General features: G+C 43.9%; 1 protein-coding gene across 2 annotated transcripts; it reads right to left on the reverse strand.

Moving 5' to 3' along the window:
- Positions 1-1,360: 1,360 nt before the first annotated feature.
- On the reverse strand, positions 1,361-7,648 carry Gstk1 (glutathione S-transferase kappa 1). 2 transcript variants are annotated; one of them, XM_047562657.1, is made up of 8 exons: positions 7,477-7,644; positions 6,849-6,930; positions 6,523-6,651; positions 6,161-6,261; positions 5,967-6,002; positions 4,141-4,257; positions 3,708-3,801; positions 1,368-3,426 (listed from the first exon to the last, which is right to left on the reverse strand). In XM_047562657.1, the coding sequence occupies exons 1-8, from the start codon at positions 7,546-7,548 to the stop codon at positions 3,377-3,379; spliced, it is 681 nt and encodes a 226-aa protein (XP_047418613.1). In that variant the 5' UTR covers positions 7,549-7,644; the 3' UTR covers positions 1,368-3,376. The 2 variants fall into 2 exon arrangements, with proteins under 2 accessions (XP_047418614.1, XP_047418613.1); XM_047562658.1 differs by lacking the exon at positions 6,523-6,651 and having other exon boundaries at positions 1,361-3,426; positions 7,477-7,648.
- Between the last annotated feature and the right edge of the window lie 8,399 nt (positions 7,649-16,047).

Below are 16,047 nucleotides of genomic sequence, written 5' to 3' on the forward strand. Positions count from 1 at the left end.
TTATTCACACGTATATGTAAGAAACATTTCCTCAAAGTGAGGCTTTTGATAGGTATGGCCAAATTACTGTCCAAAGAAGGTGTAGCTGGCCACACTCACTCCTATTGCTGGGACCCTGCTTCCTCAAGCTCTGAGGGAAGGAGTTGTCAAATTTAGGGTCAACAAATTTTTATCCTGCACTGGCGATGTGGACATTCTAAGGTGCATTCAAGAGACGGTTCAGAGAGGAGTCTCACTTGCTGGGAGCTACAGTCCAGAGAGAAAAGATGCCTATATGACTACTATAAAACAAGGTTCCAAGTGACCAGGGCTGGGGGTGTGGCACAAGGTGCTGCGGGGGTTCAGAGAGGACACTGAGTGCTGGGCAGGCTGGGGATCAGGAGAGCGCCAGGGAGGAAAGTGGGGTTTGTCCACATCCCTTTTATGCCTGGCTTGGTAATAGGCGTGGGGCAGGGAATAAAAACTCATCATATCTTTTATTGGTAATTAGTGAATACTTACTGATTTAATGAGTCATGATCTTCTGATCCCTTGGTTTTCCCTCAATTGCTTCCCCTGCCTGCCCCACACACCCTTTTCAAATCTTTCCATTCTGGCACAAGCTAAAGCCAGCCACACTCTTGAACGTGGGCTTAGTTGTAAAAAGCAGTTAGAATTATTTCTTTAGAGGTAGTAATCTGGGAAAGTATTAAATAATGATTAAAGACAGATTTACACATTAGTGATTTATTTAAACTGAGGTTCAACAAATAAATATTGAAAAAAATATAGATTTTTTATATTAGGGGGATTGAGTCTGGAGTACTCTACCACTGTGCTATATATCCCTGGTCCTTTTTATTTTTTGAGACAAGGTCTCCCTAAGTTGCTGAGACTGCCCTTGAACTTGCAATCATCCTACCTTAACCTCCCGAGTTGCTGGGATTGCAAGCATGTGCCACTGCACCTAACTGAAATAAATAAAAATTTTTTATTTATAGTAGATGTTTTAGTCAGCTTTTTCGTGGCTGTGACTGAAAGACCCAACCAGAACAACCATAGAGGAAGAAGAGTTTATTTGGGGGCTCATAGTTTCAGAGGTCTTAGTCCATAGAAGGCAGGCTCCATTCCTCAGGGCTTGAGGTGAGGCAGAACATCATGGTGGAAGAGTGTGGCAGGAAGCAGCTCACAGGGCAATCAGAAAGCAGAGAGAGACTCCACTCTCCAGGTACAAAATATATACCCCGAAGCCACGCCCCTAATTCCCACCTCCTCCAGCCACACCCTGCCACTTAGGTGGCCACTCAGTTAATCCCTATCAGGGGATTAATTCACTGATTGGGTTAAGACTCTCACAACCCAATCATTTCTCCTCTGAGCCTTCTTGCATTGTCTCACACGTGAGCTTTTGGGGGACACCTCACATCCAAACCATAACAGTGGAAAAAAAATCACTATTCAAATGGCAGCATGTGAAGCTAGCTGCCCCTTCCACTGCAGTTCTCTAGTCTTTTATCATGAAAATGCTTTCCATGCCTTTTATAATAAATTTCTGATATCTAAAAAATTAAAAATTCAAAAGGTGTGGATCTGATTCAAGCCAAGGTTTTACTTTCCCCAGGCATTAAAGGGACTTCCTTGGCTGGAATCAAGGAGATGGGACAAGTCAGCAGTGGTCCAGTTGACCTCCCAGCCTCTGGCCCTCTGGCCACCTTTCTCTGCTTCTACTTTGGCTTGTACGTGGGAATAGCTGTTGGATAAAGGGGTGCAACTCCTCCGAGAAGGAAGATGATGGGTAATAGGTCCCAAACTCTTACCTTGCACCCAGACTCCCACTGTCACTCAACTGCCCTGCCTTCCCAGAGGTGTCACGTCCTGCAATCTCCATTTGACTTTTCTACTTTGTAACTTCATTCTCCTCTCCTGTGACCTTGCAGTCTCCTCCTCCTTGCTGCCTCCATCTCTTTCCTCTTCTCTCCCTCTCTTCCCTCTTCTTTGCTCCATTTACTCGGGAAGTGCTTTCTCAGCAGGTATTACGTGCTTACAGGATCAGCTACAGCCACAGAATGTGTGGGGCCCAGTGCAAAATGAAAATGCAGGGCTGTATATTAAAAATTATGGAGAATTTCAAGACAGTGATTGCAAGAGCAAAGCCATTTGCAAGGCCCTGTGAATGTGTAGGCTGCAAGCCCCTGAAGCTGGCCTGTGTGCACAGCACTGCGGGGACAGGGCAAAACATGGAACATCACAAAATCATAATTTCATTACATCTTTTTTTTTCTAACAGTACTTATGTAATATTTTAATATCTTTATCTTGTAAATAATTATATTTATAGGGTAAAGTGTGATGTTTTTAATAAGCATACACATTGTGGAATGATTACATGGAGCCTATTAACATACCCATGCCCTTACTTATCACTTTTATGTAGTGAGAATAATAATATATATCTTCCTTTAGCAATTTGGAAATAGACAATGTATTATTATTAACTACAGGCACCATGATGAGCATGTGAAAAACTGTACCCTTCGGACAACAGTTTCCAACTCCCACCCTTTGACCGCAGTCTCTGGTAACTACCGTTCTACTTCACTTATGTCAGGTTTGACCTTTTGAGATTTTACATGGAAGTGAGATTGTGCATATTTGCCTTCCTGTGCCTGGCTCACTGGAATCAGTATGATGTATTTGGCTTTCCTGTGTTGTCACACATGGAATTTCTATTTTTTTTTTTTTTTAGTGGTGCTGGGGATTTGAACCCAGGGCCTTGTGCTTGCAAGGCAAGCACTCTGCCAGGTGAGCTATATCCCCAGTCCTTCTTTCTATGGTGAGGCTGAATACCATTCTATTGTACATGTATATCACATTTTCTTTTTTCATTGATGGGCACTTATTGATCTACTCCATATCTTGGCAAACTGGTTAGTTACAAAGTTCATGTGCCTTAGTCCTTTGTCCCAGAAAGAGACGAGTACGTGTCTGAGTAAGAAAAGTGGGGATTATTTCCCCATGTCTGCCTCACAGGGGGATAGCAGGCAGGGTGGGTTGTGGTTCTGAGTCCTGAAGGGGCTCTTCTTGCTCCACTTCTACCGCAGAAGGACGTGATGCAGGATTGAGGGTATGGCAACACCACCAGGCAGACTCAGTCCTAGAAAGGTTTTGCCTGATGGCATTGGTTTTATTTTGTGGGCTTCCATAAGGCACTAGTGAGGCACAGAAGTAAAGGTAACCACAGCTAAGGAGAGGCTCCTTCCCTATCATCCCTGGGGACAGGTAGAAGAGAGAGACCCTAGGGAACATCCCTATCAGAGAGAAATCCAAGTCCAGTGCTCCAATGAGTAGGGTTAGACAGACGGGCTGCTTGTTGATACCAAGAGCCCGCAGGACCATCTTAAAGTCTGGCATTCAGGGCTGGAGGCACAGGGCCCATCCACTTCTCTCCTGCATGAAGAAAGTCACAGATGTCTACATGCTGTTCTCAGGTGTGCTGGCAGAAGAGGTTGTCCCACAGGGGTTTTCCAGGAAGCCAAAAGGCTTGCATCTCTCCCGTGGGGAGGATGGCTCCTCCCGCCCCATTTGACCTTGAGCAGCACTGACTCTCCAAGGCTTCCTTCCTGGAAGTGCTGAGAATATTTTTTGCTCTGAATCCTTCCATCTGGTCAACTGATATAACTGAGTGGGGCTGGGATCGAAGGCAGTTGAGAGTGGAAACTTGAACTTACCCAGCAGGTATGCCAGCAACTCCATTCGGTCAGAGCCAAACAGCATGTGAGTTTGGTCATCCACATGGGCCACGGTGACAGGCAGTCCAAAGGCCTGGAGAAGGCAGTTAAAAGCGCAGGGGGCAAGGTGCGGAGCAGGTGTTTATTGGCTGGGGCTGAAGGCTACAGTAACACTTATTGGGGATCATAGAAGCCAAGTCACCAAAGAGATGTTTGATAAGAGACTGCACGACCCCAGGCACCTTCTCTGCTTCTACAGCGCACAGGCTTTGAATTTCTCTTAACAGGCTCCTTCCCCACCTTTCTTGGGCTCAGGAAGAGGAAGGGAAAAGAGGGTTGCCTGGGAGAGCTGAGGAGGACTCATAGCCCCATGCCCAGAGACTCTAAGGCTCTACCTTCAGGATGGGGCTTGGGAACACACACAGTCACTCACCCCATATTTGCAGGCCACCTCTGTGACCTCCATGAGCTTCTTCTTCACCTCTGCTGTGGAGATCATCCCCAGAAGGCCTTGGGCTTGCTCTGCAGACAGACCTGCCTTCTCTGCAGCCTGAGGGGACATGAGGAAATGTAACTGTGTCTGCCCTGTGGAGGTGGAGCTCAGGAGAATATTCTGGTCTTTTCTTTTTCTGCCCCCCAGCTTTCCTAGCAATGCCTTGACCCACCCATGAGTGGTGATCAATGCTTGTCAAAAGAAACTCTTCTTTCTCTAAAATCTTGGGAGAGTGAAAAGAGCAGGGAGCACAGTCATAGTCACAGAATTTAAATGCCAAAGAGCATCTGAGAAACCAGTTAGCCCTACCTCTTCCCTTGAGGAATGAGCTGTAGATTATTAGCTCAGAGGTAGAATTTGTGGGCAGCAACACTAGATTCCAAGTCCTTAGAATTTAAGTTCAAAGTGCTTTCTTCCTCTTTCTTGGACTTCCTGGATATCTCGTGCTGTTTCATCGTTGTTTGTTTTACTGTGCTGGGGGTGGAAGCCTGGGCCTGGAGCATGCTAGGCAAGTGCTGTACCACTGAGCTATACCCCCAGCTCTCATGCTGTTCTAAATCAGTGGCTGGTTGTAATTTCCATGGAACTTCGGAGGATTCTGGAATAAGGTCATGGCTACAGCCACATAGCTGGTTTCAAGAGAATGATAAAGATTTCAGTTCAAGGGTGGTTGTTAAAGTTTAGGATCAATTGTTCTCTACCTTGAGCTGCACATTAAAATCTGGGAGTTTAAAAAAAAAATCCTAATGTACAATTTATCCCGCCACCCCCGCCATCTCTATTGGAATTTCCAGGAGTGGGGTGGCACTCAGTTGTTCCAGGTGTTATTCATGCACTGCTCAGGCAGAGAAGCACTGCAACCTGACTTCGTGAAGTCCATGCTAAGGACTCATTGTCTTTGACAGGTTAAATAAGAGAATGTGTCCCGGACCAAATACATGTTTGACAATAGAGAATGAATAAGTAAACAAAAACACGGCCAGAGGGTGGAATGCTAGAAGCAAATGACAGCCCCTCAAAAAGTTAAGGTTGGAGCAGAAAAAGATTGCTAAGTAAAAAAGCAGGTTAAAAATATGCATCTACTTTGCAGGAATAAAGTCAGCAGATGTACTGACTGATCTTTGTTACATTTAACTGGTATGATTCACCATTTCATACATTACGTATGAGTATACTTCTTCTATCTTCTGTAAGCTGGAGGAAAAATACTGTTCTGAATTTCCTGACTTAATCCCAAAGAACGTTTGACTTTAAAGCCCCTGTATCTGTCTGGCATGATGCTTTGAGCTCTTCACTCAGTGTCCCTTTCTGTCTTTTAAAAATCTCCTGCTTTCTACTCTGCATGTGCTGGGGTCTCTGGAGACCCGTGAATACTCCATCCTTCCCCATCTGGAGTTCTAACACTGCTCCTCTCTCTCCCACTGACTTCTTTCATCACATACATTCTATCCATGGCTGCCCATTTTGCATTTCCTCTTGCAACCATGAGACTTTTTTTTGTTTTGGTGCAGATTGAACCCAGGGCCTCAAGCATGCTAAGCACACATTCTACCACTGAGCTATACCCCCAGCCTCTGAGACATTCTTTTGAGAATTCTCCTAGTTCCAGCTTTTTGGTGATTTGTTCCCTTAGACACAAACGTTCTTTCTCCCCAGACCACTAGGGCCTTTCCCACGCAGCATGAAAACCAGTGTTTTGCACTCCCAAGTGCCAGCTGTTCTCAGGTTCCCTGTGACAGCACTGGGGACGGAGCCAGGGCACTCACAGCCAGGATGCTCTGGGGCTCTGAAATATCTTCATCCTGGGAAGAAGAGAGTGCTCAGCAGGAAGCAGTATGGCAGAAGAGGGGTATGACAATAGGGGAGGGCAGTATCAGGACTCGGGAAATGGATCTGGAAAGGGTCAGATCATCCAGGGTTCCTCCACCCCCCCAGTGAATTCCCAGATTCCTGCCCTCACCCGTGACCAGACTCGCATCCATAGCTCCCTAGACACCTTCTCCAGCATCTCTGGGGTCTCCATGTTTACAGCCGTGAGGAATCGCATGGCAGATAGACTTCCTGTGGGCAGAGACATTCAGAGGCAGGGTGGAGGACCAGCTCTTGTGATGTCCCTAAGGCTCTACCACCTGGAGCCCTATACCAAGTTTCTCTGACCAATATGCCCTGTTCAGTCTCTCTTTGAAGTCCCCATGACCTTCAGCTCACCCTGCTCTGATCCTGCAGCTTCCCTTAGTCTGCTGAGTCCCTCCTTCCTGGCCCTTTGATTTCTAGCTGCTCTGCTCTCCACTTGATTCCCCACATGCATCCTGTTCTCTTCACCTTTGTCAATAATCACAGAGAAGAAATCCTTGGGGAATTTGATGGGAACCTGGAAATGGTGTTTCAGGAGACTGAGTTCACTTTTCAAGTATTGTCCTTTGCGAGGAAGCAGAGCTGGGGGCTTGTTTCCTGGTATGGAGAATTTCACACGCTGAGAGAAGACCTAAGAGTCCCAGGCTTGGAGTTTCCCTCCCCGTGAAAGGCAGAGGGTAAACTACTAGCTGCAGGTGCCAATAGAAAGACCCAGATGAGGACAGCTCCTCCAGACAACTGAGATCAGCCCTCCTGCAACACCCACACCCACCCCAAATGCTTCTCCCTCCTACCGCTATCTTTCATGATTCCTGCAATGAGAGTGGGCTGCAATTGTAGCTTGATGTTCCAGATCTTCTGATACCTGCACAGGACCTACTGGCGCAGGGGAGGAGAACCAATGTGGATCACAGAAAAAGTGACATGCTGAAGGAAAGGGATGGTCTGTCTCAGGGTAACCAATTAGTCAGAGGCTCTACATGCACAGCAAGGGTGACAAGGACACGAAATTATTTGGTGATAATGTCAAAATACTCTTTCGTCCTAGAAACGATTCCAGGATCTTTGCTCCTGTGGATGGTTTCCATCCTATTCTGCACCCTGACCCCAAGCTGACATCAGAGCAAGAGGTGGCCTTGGCGTTCTCCTTGATTGTTTGGAGTTGCTCCTGTTCCTTCTCACTATTGTGGAAAGCAACTGTACTATATTAGGAAATTAGGGCTCTACTTGGAAATAAGAACTCCGACTCTATCCGGTTTTAAAGCACACAGTAAACTTCATTCCGGTATGCTCCCCGTCCTAACCCCGGAATGCTCTCTGTCCTAACTCCATGGCAGCTCCAGGAATTTCTGCAGGCCTCTGCCTCACTGCTCGGCGCTCGGTCACCCTGTGCCCTCGCCCTTCAGGCTCCCCCACTGTCACCTCGAAGCACAGCCAGGAGTACGGGGACAGGACATCGTAGAAGAGCTCCAGGGTGCGCGGCAGGGGCCCCATGCTGCAGCGGAGGAGACCGAAGCGAGGCCGGCCGCAGCAGGAGCGAAGACTGCGCGCGAACACCCTTGCCCGGTGACCCGGGGCTCCGCCCGCTTTGCTTCCAGGCTCGCCCTTCGCCCCGCCCACCGCGCGCCCGCGCAGCCTCCGAGAGACTTTCCAGGGCGCCAGTGGAGCGAGTGGCGAAAGATTTCGCGTCTGCACGAAGCTGAGTGCCCCGGAAGAAGAGGGGGAAGGGGATAGAGAGGGTTGGGACTGGCACCTGCAGTCTCTGCTGGTGTGCGGTGGAGTCTGGGACGTGGGGGGTGGTCTGAGATGCCTGCAGGGACGCCCAGTTAGCCGTGCTCCTGTGGCAAACCACTAGATCCCTTAGACCCTCATTCCGCCGGCAAATAGGGGCTATAAAATGACTTGAGAGTTTTAAGAAATGAAGGCCCTTCAGTAAATATTAGCTGTATTATTGTTACTTGGCAGTTGTATGAACTTCTTGGGACTGGTACCTTGTAGAAGTTCCCTGTTACACATTTTCTTGTGTTTCCTTTCTCAAAAATTAGCACAATGACTGGACCGTAATTGACAACATAATAGTCCTGCCTTATCCACCCTCCCAATACATTCCAGGATCCTCAGGGAAATACCTGAAATCACAGATAGTACCAAACCCTATCTGTTTTTTTCTGTACAAACATAACTATGATTTTAATTTGTAACTTAGGCACAGAAATTAACAGCAATAATAGAATAATCATAACAAAAAACAGCACTAAAAGCATGCACTTTGCAACCATTATTAAATAAAATAAGCGTTACTTGAACTTAAGCACTTCAATACTATTGGATATGGAAAATGAAAAACCCCAACATAGTGTAGCCTGAGGAGATGAGGGAGAAGGCATACGTTGATTCTTTCCAATACATTCTTTCCCAGTGACAAGACAGGCCCCAGGGAGGAGATATCCATTAAGTCTGAAATGACAATCTCTGGAAAGAGGCCAAAGCATTGATCCTTCCCTAAGCAATTCCTTTCCTAAATACTGATCACAGACCCCAGACCCTCCATCTGGCCCAATAAAAGATAAATCCTAGATCCTGACCACTGACCCTAAGCCCTCCATCTGGTCCAGTAAGAGAAATCCCAGATACTGACCGCTGACTCCAGACCCCCTCCCATCTCACCTAGTAAAACAGACCCCAAATTCCTGAGTGCCCAAACTTCTCAGTGTAATCAATATAAACCTAGACTCCTCCTTTGGCTAGTGGCTCATTTTCCACTAAGAAAGTGGCTCCATCAGAGGCGCCACCCTGTTCCTGCCTACTCCGTTTCTGCACAAAACTTTGTTCCTGAGTAAAAAGCTGAGATGATCTATGAAGTTTGTGTCCGCCCCATCCTTTTGTGCTAACAAATACTACAACCTAGATGGCTAGGTGGTGATGTGGAGGTGGGTGATGTGTACAGTGGAGATACTGTGGACAAAGAAAGGATGATTCACATCTCAGTGGGAAAGGTGCATGATTTCATCAAGCTACTCAGAAAGGCTGGCGATTTAAAACTTATGATTTTGTTTCTTTGAGGATTTTCCCCTTACTATTTTTGTACACTGGTGGACTATGGGGGAAGTGAAACTCCGGACAGTGAAGCTGTGGATAAGGGAAGGAGGACTCTGCAGGCCCAGTTAATCCACCTAAGTGGCCTGGGAAAGGATATACAGTTACAGCTTCCAGAAGACTGCAGCAGATTTTGAGAATGTAAGTTGCAAGAGTTGAAACTTGGTGCATCAAGCACCTGGTATCTTTGATAATCAGATCATTGAAAAGCTCATTAAACGAGCAGCAAAAAATGAGGGGAAGTTTTACATTTTTCTGAGTGCATGAAAGAGAGAAAGATTGGTGGGGCAGACTCATCATTATCCCACAGTAATTGTAGGGACAATGGGGAATGATCTACCCTATTTGTATCTGCAAACTTGTCAGGTCTTAAATTGGGATTGCATGCGCTGCATTGAGGTTTGTTTGTTTGTTTTTGTGGTGCTGGGGATTGAACCCACGGCCTTGTACATGTGAGGCAAGCACTGTACAAACTGAGCTATGTTCCTAGCCCACGTGTACTGCACTGAAACAGCATTAAAATTTTTTTTTCATTTAATTTTATTAAAATTACTTTGAACATGAGATTTTTTTTTTTTTTTTTTTTTTAATGCTCTTTCAATGCAGTACATGCAGGCTGGGAATATAGCTCAATTAGTAGAGTGCTTGCCTCACATGTACAAGGCCCTGGGTTCCACAATCTAGCTATTGTGAACTGAGCTGTAAAAGAATGGAGGAACTTTGGATTATGAGGAAGGAAAAGAGGGATGGTATGAAAAATGGTGGAATGAGACAGACATCATTACCCTATATACATGTATGATTACATGAATGGTATGAATCTATGTTGTGTACAACCATAGAAATGAAATGATGTGCCCCATCTGTGTACAATGAATCAAAATGCAGTCTGTAAAAAATCAATCAATAAATAATTTTAAAAAATTACTTTGAACATTACTCATTTTAGAAATTAGCTCACACACGATAAAGATTCAGCTTTTCGTGTGTACTCATTAGGAAATAACTATAGGCTACACAAAGAACCAGTCTCTACCTCTGCATGATATATGTTTCAATTTGCATCTGGAATGTCCCCCGAAGGTCCATGTGTTAAAAGTGTGGGTAACTAGCTCAGCACTATTGAGAGGCAGTGGAAGCTCGAGGAGGTGGGGCCTACAGGGAAGTCTTCAGGTGGTTGGGGCCATGACCTTGAAGGGAATTGTGGGACCCCAGTCTCTCTTTTTCATGTCTGTCCTGGCCATGAGGTGAGCGGCTCTGCTCCTCCACATGCTCTTGCTACGATGTGCTGGCTCACCACAGGCGCCAAAGCAAACAGGCCTATTAATCATTTATAAGACCTCAAAACTGGGTTGGGGATATAGCTCAGTTGATAGAGTGCTTGCCTTGCAAGCACAAGGCCCAGGGTTCAATACCCAGTACCACAAAACAAACAAACAAGACCTCAAAACTGTGAGTCAGAATAGCTCTTTTCTCTTTATAAGTTGATTTCTCAGGCATTTATTATAGCAATGGAAAGTTGACTAACATAGAAGAATATACAAAATACAGTAAGATATGTTGTCTTCAGTTGCTGGCAAATTAAATTAATTGATCGACAATTTAATTTAAAACTGACAATTATACTTTTGTTTTTCTCATGTGATATTAATTTAAAAATATGCAGCAAAACAAGTCAGCATGGAAACAGATTTTATTTTCAAAGTGCATAACCTTTTAAAAAATTCTATATTTCATTTTATTCATGAAATACTGAGGTAATAGTAATTTAGAAAACTTTTTATAGCATAATTCCTTTTACGTAAGGAAAAAGATTCTAAATTGCCTTAACTTTAGCACTTATCTATAGCAAAAGCTTTTAAATTTGATGGCTTCTCAAGTTGCAAAGTTTCTGGTCAAATTCCTGGGTCTTTGATTCACTTTGAAAATTGACTCTTGTGTGGGTGACAGGGATCTGACTTCTTTCTTCTACATATGGAGATCCACCATTTGTTAAAAAGGCCTTTTTCCAGTGTAAATTTATGGCACCTTTGTCGAGAACTAGATGACTCTATCTGTTTGGGCTTGTCTTTGTGTCTTCTGTTGATCTGTGTCCATTTTACTGCGAATACCATACTGTTTCATAACTATGGTTCTGTAGTATAATTTGATATTGGATATTGTGATTCCTCCAGAATTGTTCTTATTGCTCAGAATTTGGCTATTCTGGGTCTTTTATTCTTCCAAATGAATTTTAGGACTATTTTTTCTATTTTCTGAGAATGTAATTGGCATCTTGATAGAGATTTCATTGTAGAAAGCAGATCAGTGATCTTTCCTAAATCTTGCATAGTAGAGATTGACTGATAAGATACGTAAGGAAAAATTTGAGGGGACAGGATTGACAAATGTCTCCTGTGGCTTCAAAATCACCTCTGGTTAAGAATCAACACACTGGTGTTTATTGAGTATCCTTTCTGATCTGTGTAATGTTCTGAGTGCTGGGGAATACAAGCACCTGGCTAATGCTTCGATATGGGCATGAAAAGGTAAAAAAGTATGCTGATTTTAAGTCCTTTGGGCATATATCAAAGAATGGGATAAGTGGGTCAAATAATGGTTCCATTCCAAGTTTTCTGAGGAATCTCCATATTGCTTTCCAGAGTGGTTGCACCATTTTGCAGTCCCACCAACAATGTGTGAGTGTACCTTTCCCCCCACATCCTCACCGACTTTATTATTACTTGTATTCTTGATAATTGCCATTCTGACTAGGGTGAGACGGAATCTCAGGGTGGTTTTAATTTGCATTTCTCTGATTGCTAGAGATGTTGAACATTTTTTCATATATTTGTTGACTGACTGTGTCTCTTCTTCTGTGAAGTACCTATTAATTTCCTTTGCCCATTTATTGATTGGGTTATTTGTTTTTTTGGTGTTAAGTTTTTTGAGTTCTTTGTATATCCTATTGATTAAGGTTCTATCTGAAGTGCATGTGGTAAAGATTTTCTCCCATTCTGTAGGCTTTCTCTTCAAGTTCTTGATTGTTTCCTTTGCTGTGAAGAAGGTTTAGTTTGAGACCATCCCATTTATTGGTTCTTGATCTACAGTGACCCAGCCACATCAATGTTTATAGCAGCTCAATTCACAATAGATAAGCTATAGAACAAATCTAGGTGCCTTTCAATAGATGAATGGATAAAGAAAATGTGGTATATATACCCAACAGATTATTATTATTGGAGAGGGCAGAGCAAATAGACACAAAGGTATATTGAAACATTTGTGCAAGAGAGAGGCTGGATTCAGGGCAGGTAAAGGTTGGCCATGTGACAAGTTTTACAGTCTCTGGTTGAATGACCTTCTTCAGCCATAAAGAAGAATGAAATTATGACATTTGCCAGTAAATGGATGGAACTGGAGACTATCATGCTAAATGAAATAAGCCAATCCCAAAAAACCAAAAGCCAGATGTTCTCTCTGATATGTTGATGCTAACACACAATTGGAGTAGACAAAGGGGAATGAAGGAAAGAGCGGGATGGGATTAGAAAGGCAGTAGAATGAATCGGACATAACTTTCCTATATTCTTATATGAATACATGACCAGTGAAACTCCTCATCATGTAGAACCACAAGAATGGGACCCTATTTAGAATAAGTTATACTCTATGTATATGTAATATGTCAAAACACACTCTATTATCATGTATATCTAAAAAGGATAAAAAAATTTTTAGAAAGTTGGTTGGCAAATTCAATATAAAGTGTGTGCGTGTGTGTGTGTGTGTGTGTGCATGTGTAAAGGGAGGATTGAGTACCATAAACGCAGGGACAACTTCCCAGGTAAGTGACCTAATGAAGAGTTGAATGGTAGGTAGGAAACAGACCATTGAACGTATGTTAGACAGTGCTGCAATTATAGGTTATCATAGACTGGAAAGCTTATCAATCACAAAATTTATTTCTTCTAGTTCTAGAGGTTGGGAATTCAAGGTAAAGTCACCAGCAGATTCACTGTCCAGTGAGGACCTACCTTCTGGTTCTTATTTTGTCCTCACATGGTAGCAGGGGAAAGGAAGCTCCAGGGTCTCCTAATCCCACCCATCCCATTCCTCCTCAGGAATTCCTCAGGCTCCTCACGGTTCAGTCACCTCCCAAGGTCCTCACCTCCCGACACCAGCATGTGGGGAATGAAGATTTGAACATATAAAGTGTGGGGGGACACAAACATCCATGGCAGAGAGAGAGGGAGAGGCATGTGTGTTGGGGGAGCAGGTGGACATTCCATAGAGCCAGCAATGTGTGCAAAAGCCCATTTCTGGGGTCTAGAGGAACTGACAATGACTCTTCAGTGCAGAGTTTGGAGAGGGCAGAGCAAATAGACACAAAGGTATATTGAAACATTTGTGCAAGAGAGAGGCTGGATTCAGGGCAGGTAAAGGTTGGCCATGTGACAAGTTTTACAGTCTCTGGTTGAATGACCTCAAGCTTAGTGATTTTATGAGCATATTTTATAGAAGAGAAGGAATTCCATTGCTTGAGTAGTCAGAAGTGCTTCCTGTGGTACAGAAAAACATACAGGAACTGTTAGTAATATACTCCTGTGATGAGCCACACCACCACAAATATTTGCTTTTATTATTTAGCAAACACACACAGAGTTTGTTTCATTTAAGACACTCTTCCAAGTGCTTTGTAAATAGCAATCATGCGAGGTAGGTACTACTTTTTTTCAGCAACTATTTTTTTTTTTTTTTTTTTTTTTTTGCGGTGCTGGGGATCGAACCCAGGGCCTTGTGCATGCAAGGCAAGCACTCTACCGACTGAGCTATCTCCTCAGCCCAGCAACTATTTCTTTATTGTGGTGCTGGGGATGGAATCAAGGGCCTCATATGTGCTAGACAAATGCTCTACCACTGAGCTACATCCCCAGCCCTCGAGCAGCTGTATTTATTTGTAGAATTCACCCATTCTAAGTGGACTTTAGTATATTTATACATTTGTGCAGCCCTCACCACAGTTTAGTCTTAGGATATTTCATTGTCCCCCAAAGTCCCCTTGTGCCAGTTCGCATTCAATCCCACTCCCAGCTCCAGTCCCAGGAAACCATTGATCTGCTGTTTCTATGGATTTGCCTTTTGTAGGCATTTCATATAAATATATTTAAATTTCACATACTAAATTTCATATAAATATGTAGTCTTTTGCATCTGGCTTCTTTCATTTAGCAATAATGCTTTGGAAGTTCCTCAGTGTAGTAGCATGCACCAGGAATCTTTTTTTTTTTTTCACATTTTATTGCTGAAAAATATTACAATGTATTAATGAACCACATTTTGTATATCCAAAATACCCTTACCTAGGTACAAACTAAAGAATGGTTACTAATATTCACACAATTACCATTTACATGGTACATTGGTTAAGAGCAATAGAGATCAAAAGAGAGCAATTTTTCATTACATAAGAATTGTCATTTTGTTTTGCTAAACATGTCACGCTAAGTAACTGATGAGGGGTACAGAGGAGGGGTGTTCCCATGGGAGAAGCTTATTTCCTACATAACATGGAGTCTGGGAGCAAAATGGAGTCTGTTTAGTCATTTCCCTTAGAGTCTGGCCTAAAACATTCTCATGGAGCCAGATCTGTCAGCCCTTCACACCATCACCATCATCTTCACCTTATTGATGGGGAAATTATTCAAGATCCTAAAGCCTGTGTGTGGTGGAGGTGTGAGATCCTGATCCAACCCCTGCGGACTTAACACAAAACTTTGGTGACCACTTCCTTTGCCTGGAATTATTAGTTTCTAAGAATGAATCTTGTCTTCTTTCCTCACCTGATCTTAGTTTCAGAAATGTTAAAGAACATGTCATTCAGTTCTGTCTTGGGGGTCCTGGGTTGTGCCTTTAGGAATTCCTGTGGTGTTTGTTTTCTTTTTCTTTGATTGCAATGTCAGACCCTAAGCAAATTTGAGGCCACTCGAGAATTTTTATTTTCATGCTCCTTCCAGGAGAAAAATGAGCAAACCTATTAAGTGTTTTCCACTCTAAACTCTCCAGTGATCAAATCCCCTTTCTTGGATCAAGAACCATCTTCTTGGGCAAAATAACACTCTAGTACTGATTTAATGTGTTTGCCTGGTGGCTTCTTTCTAATGCAGCGTCTAGTGACCTGCCATGCTCACACCAATGACAGCATGTGGGCTGACTGTCAGGGACCCATGAACCAGTTGCTCAAAGGACCCTTTGCCCCTGGCTGGTAATTACTTCCTTGTGATCTTAAAGGTGGCAGCAGCCATCTTCTGCTTTCCGTATTTGAGATGATCCCCATGCTCACATCCTCATTTTGCCGAGGATTATAGTAGAACGAGGCGGCTCCACTCTCCGTGTTCTGAATGGAGCAGCGAGGAAATCCATTCTCAGGCTTAACTTCCACATGACCATTGATGATATGCGGGGAGCTGCTTTTGCAGAGGCAGGATTACCTGCAGAGAAGGCTCAGGCAAGGGTAAGGGTATGTGGTGAGGCTCCACGGGGGTCTTTGCGTTTCAGTGGTACATTCTTAGGGCCTGGGTGTCCACGTGCTGAGGGTATAACTTCCACAAAGTACACAGGCTAGTAAGACAAGACGTGTATCCTGACTCAGGCCCCGAATCTTAAGCCCTGAACCCTACTGCTCCTTCGGGGGCTGCAGGCTATCCCACGGGCTTAAGATAACATTTTGCGTTTTGTTGCCATCTGTGCGTTCTCTTATGACAGACCTCATCATATTACATTGAAATTGTCAGTCTCCTCCAACGCACTGTGACTTTGGGCAGGTAAGTGCATGTATTATTAACCTGAGGTAGAGTTTGGTTATTCATTCCTTTCAATTCACAGCTGACTGTATTGTGTGATACAAGTCCCTACCCT

Source organism: Sciurus carolinensis, chromosome 8 (genome assembly GCF_902686445.1).
Source record: "Sciurus carolinensis chromosome 8, mSciCar1.2, whole genome shotgun sequence".
Taxonomy (NCBI): Eukaryota; Metazoa; Chordata; class Mammalia; order Rodentia; family Sciuridae; genus Sciurus; species Sciurus carolinensis.

Coding starts and splice junctions, on each gene's coding strand:
- Gstk1 (XM_047562657.1), bottom strand. CDS start 7,548: ATGGGGCCCCTGCCGCGCACCCTGGAGCTCTTCTACGATGTCCTGTCC. Junction 6,931..7,476: donor ACTCCTGGCTGTGCTTCGAG/GTGACAGTGGGG, acceptor CTGCGCCAGTAG/GTCCTGTGCAGGTATCAGAA. Junction 6,003..6,160: donor GGATGCGAGTCTGGTCACGG/GTGAGGGCAGGA, acceptor TCTTCTTCCCAG/GATGAAGATATTTCAGAGCC.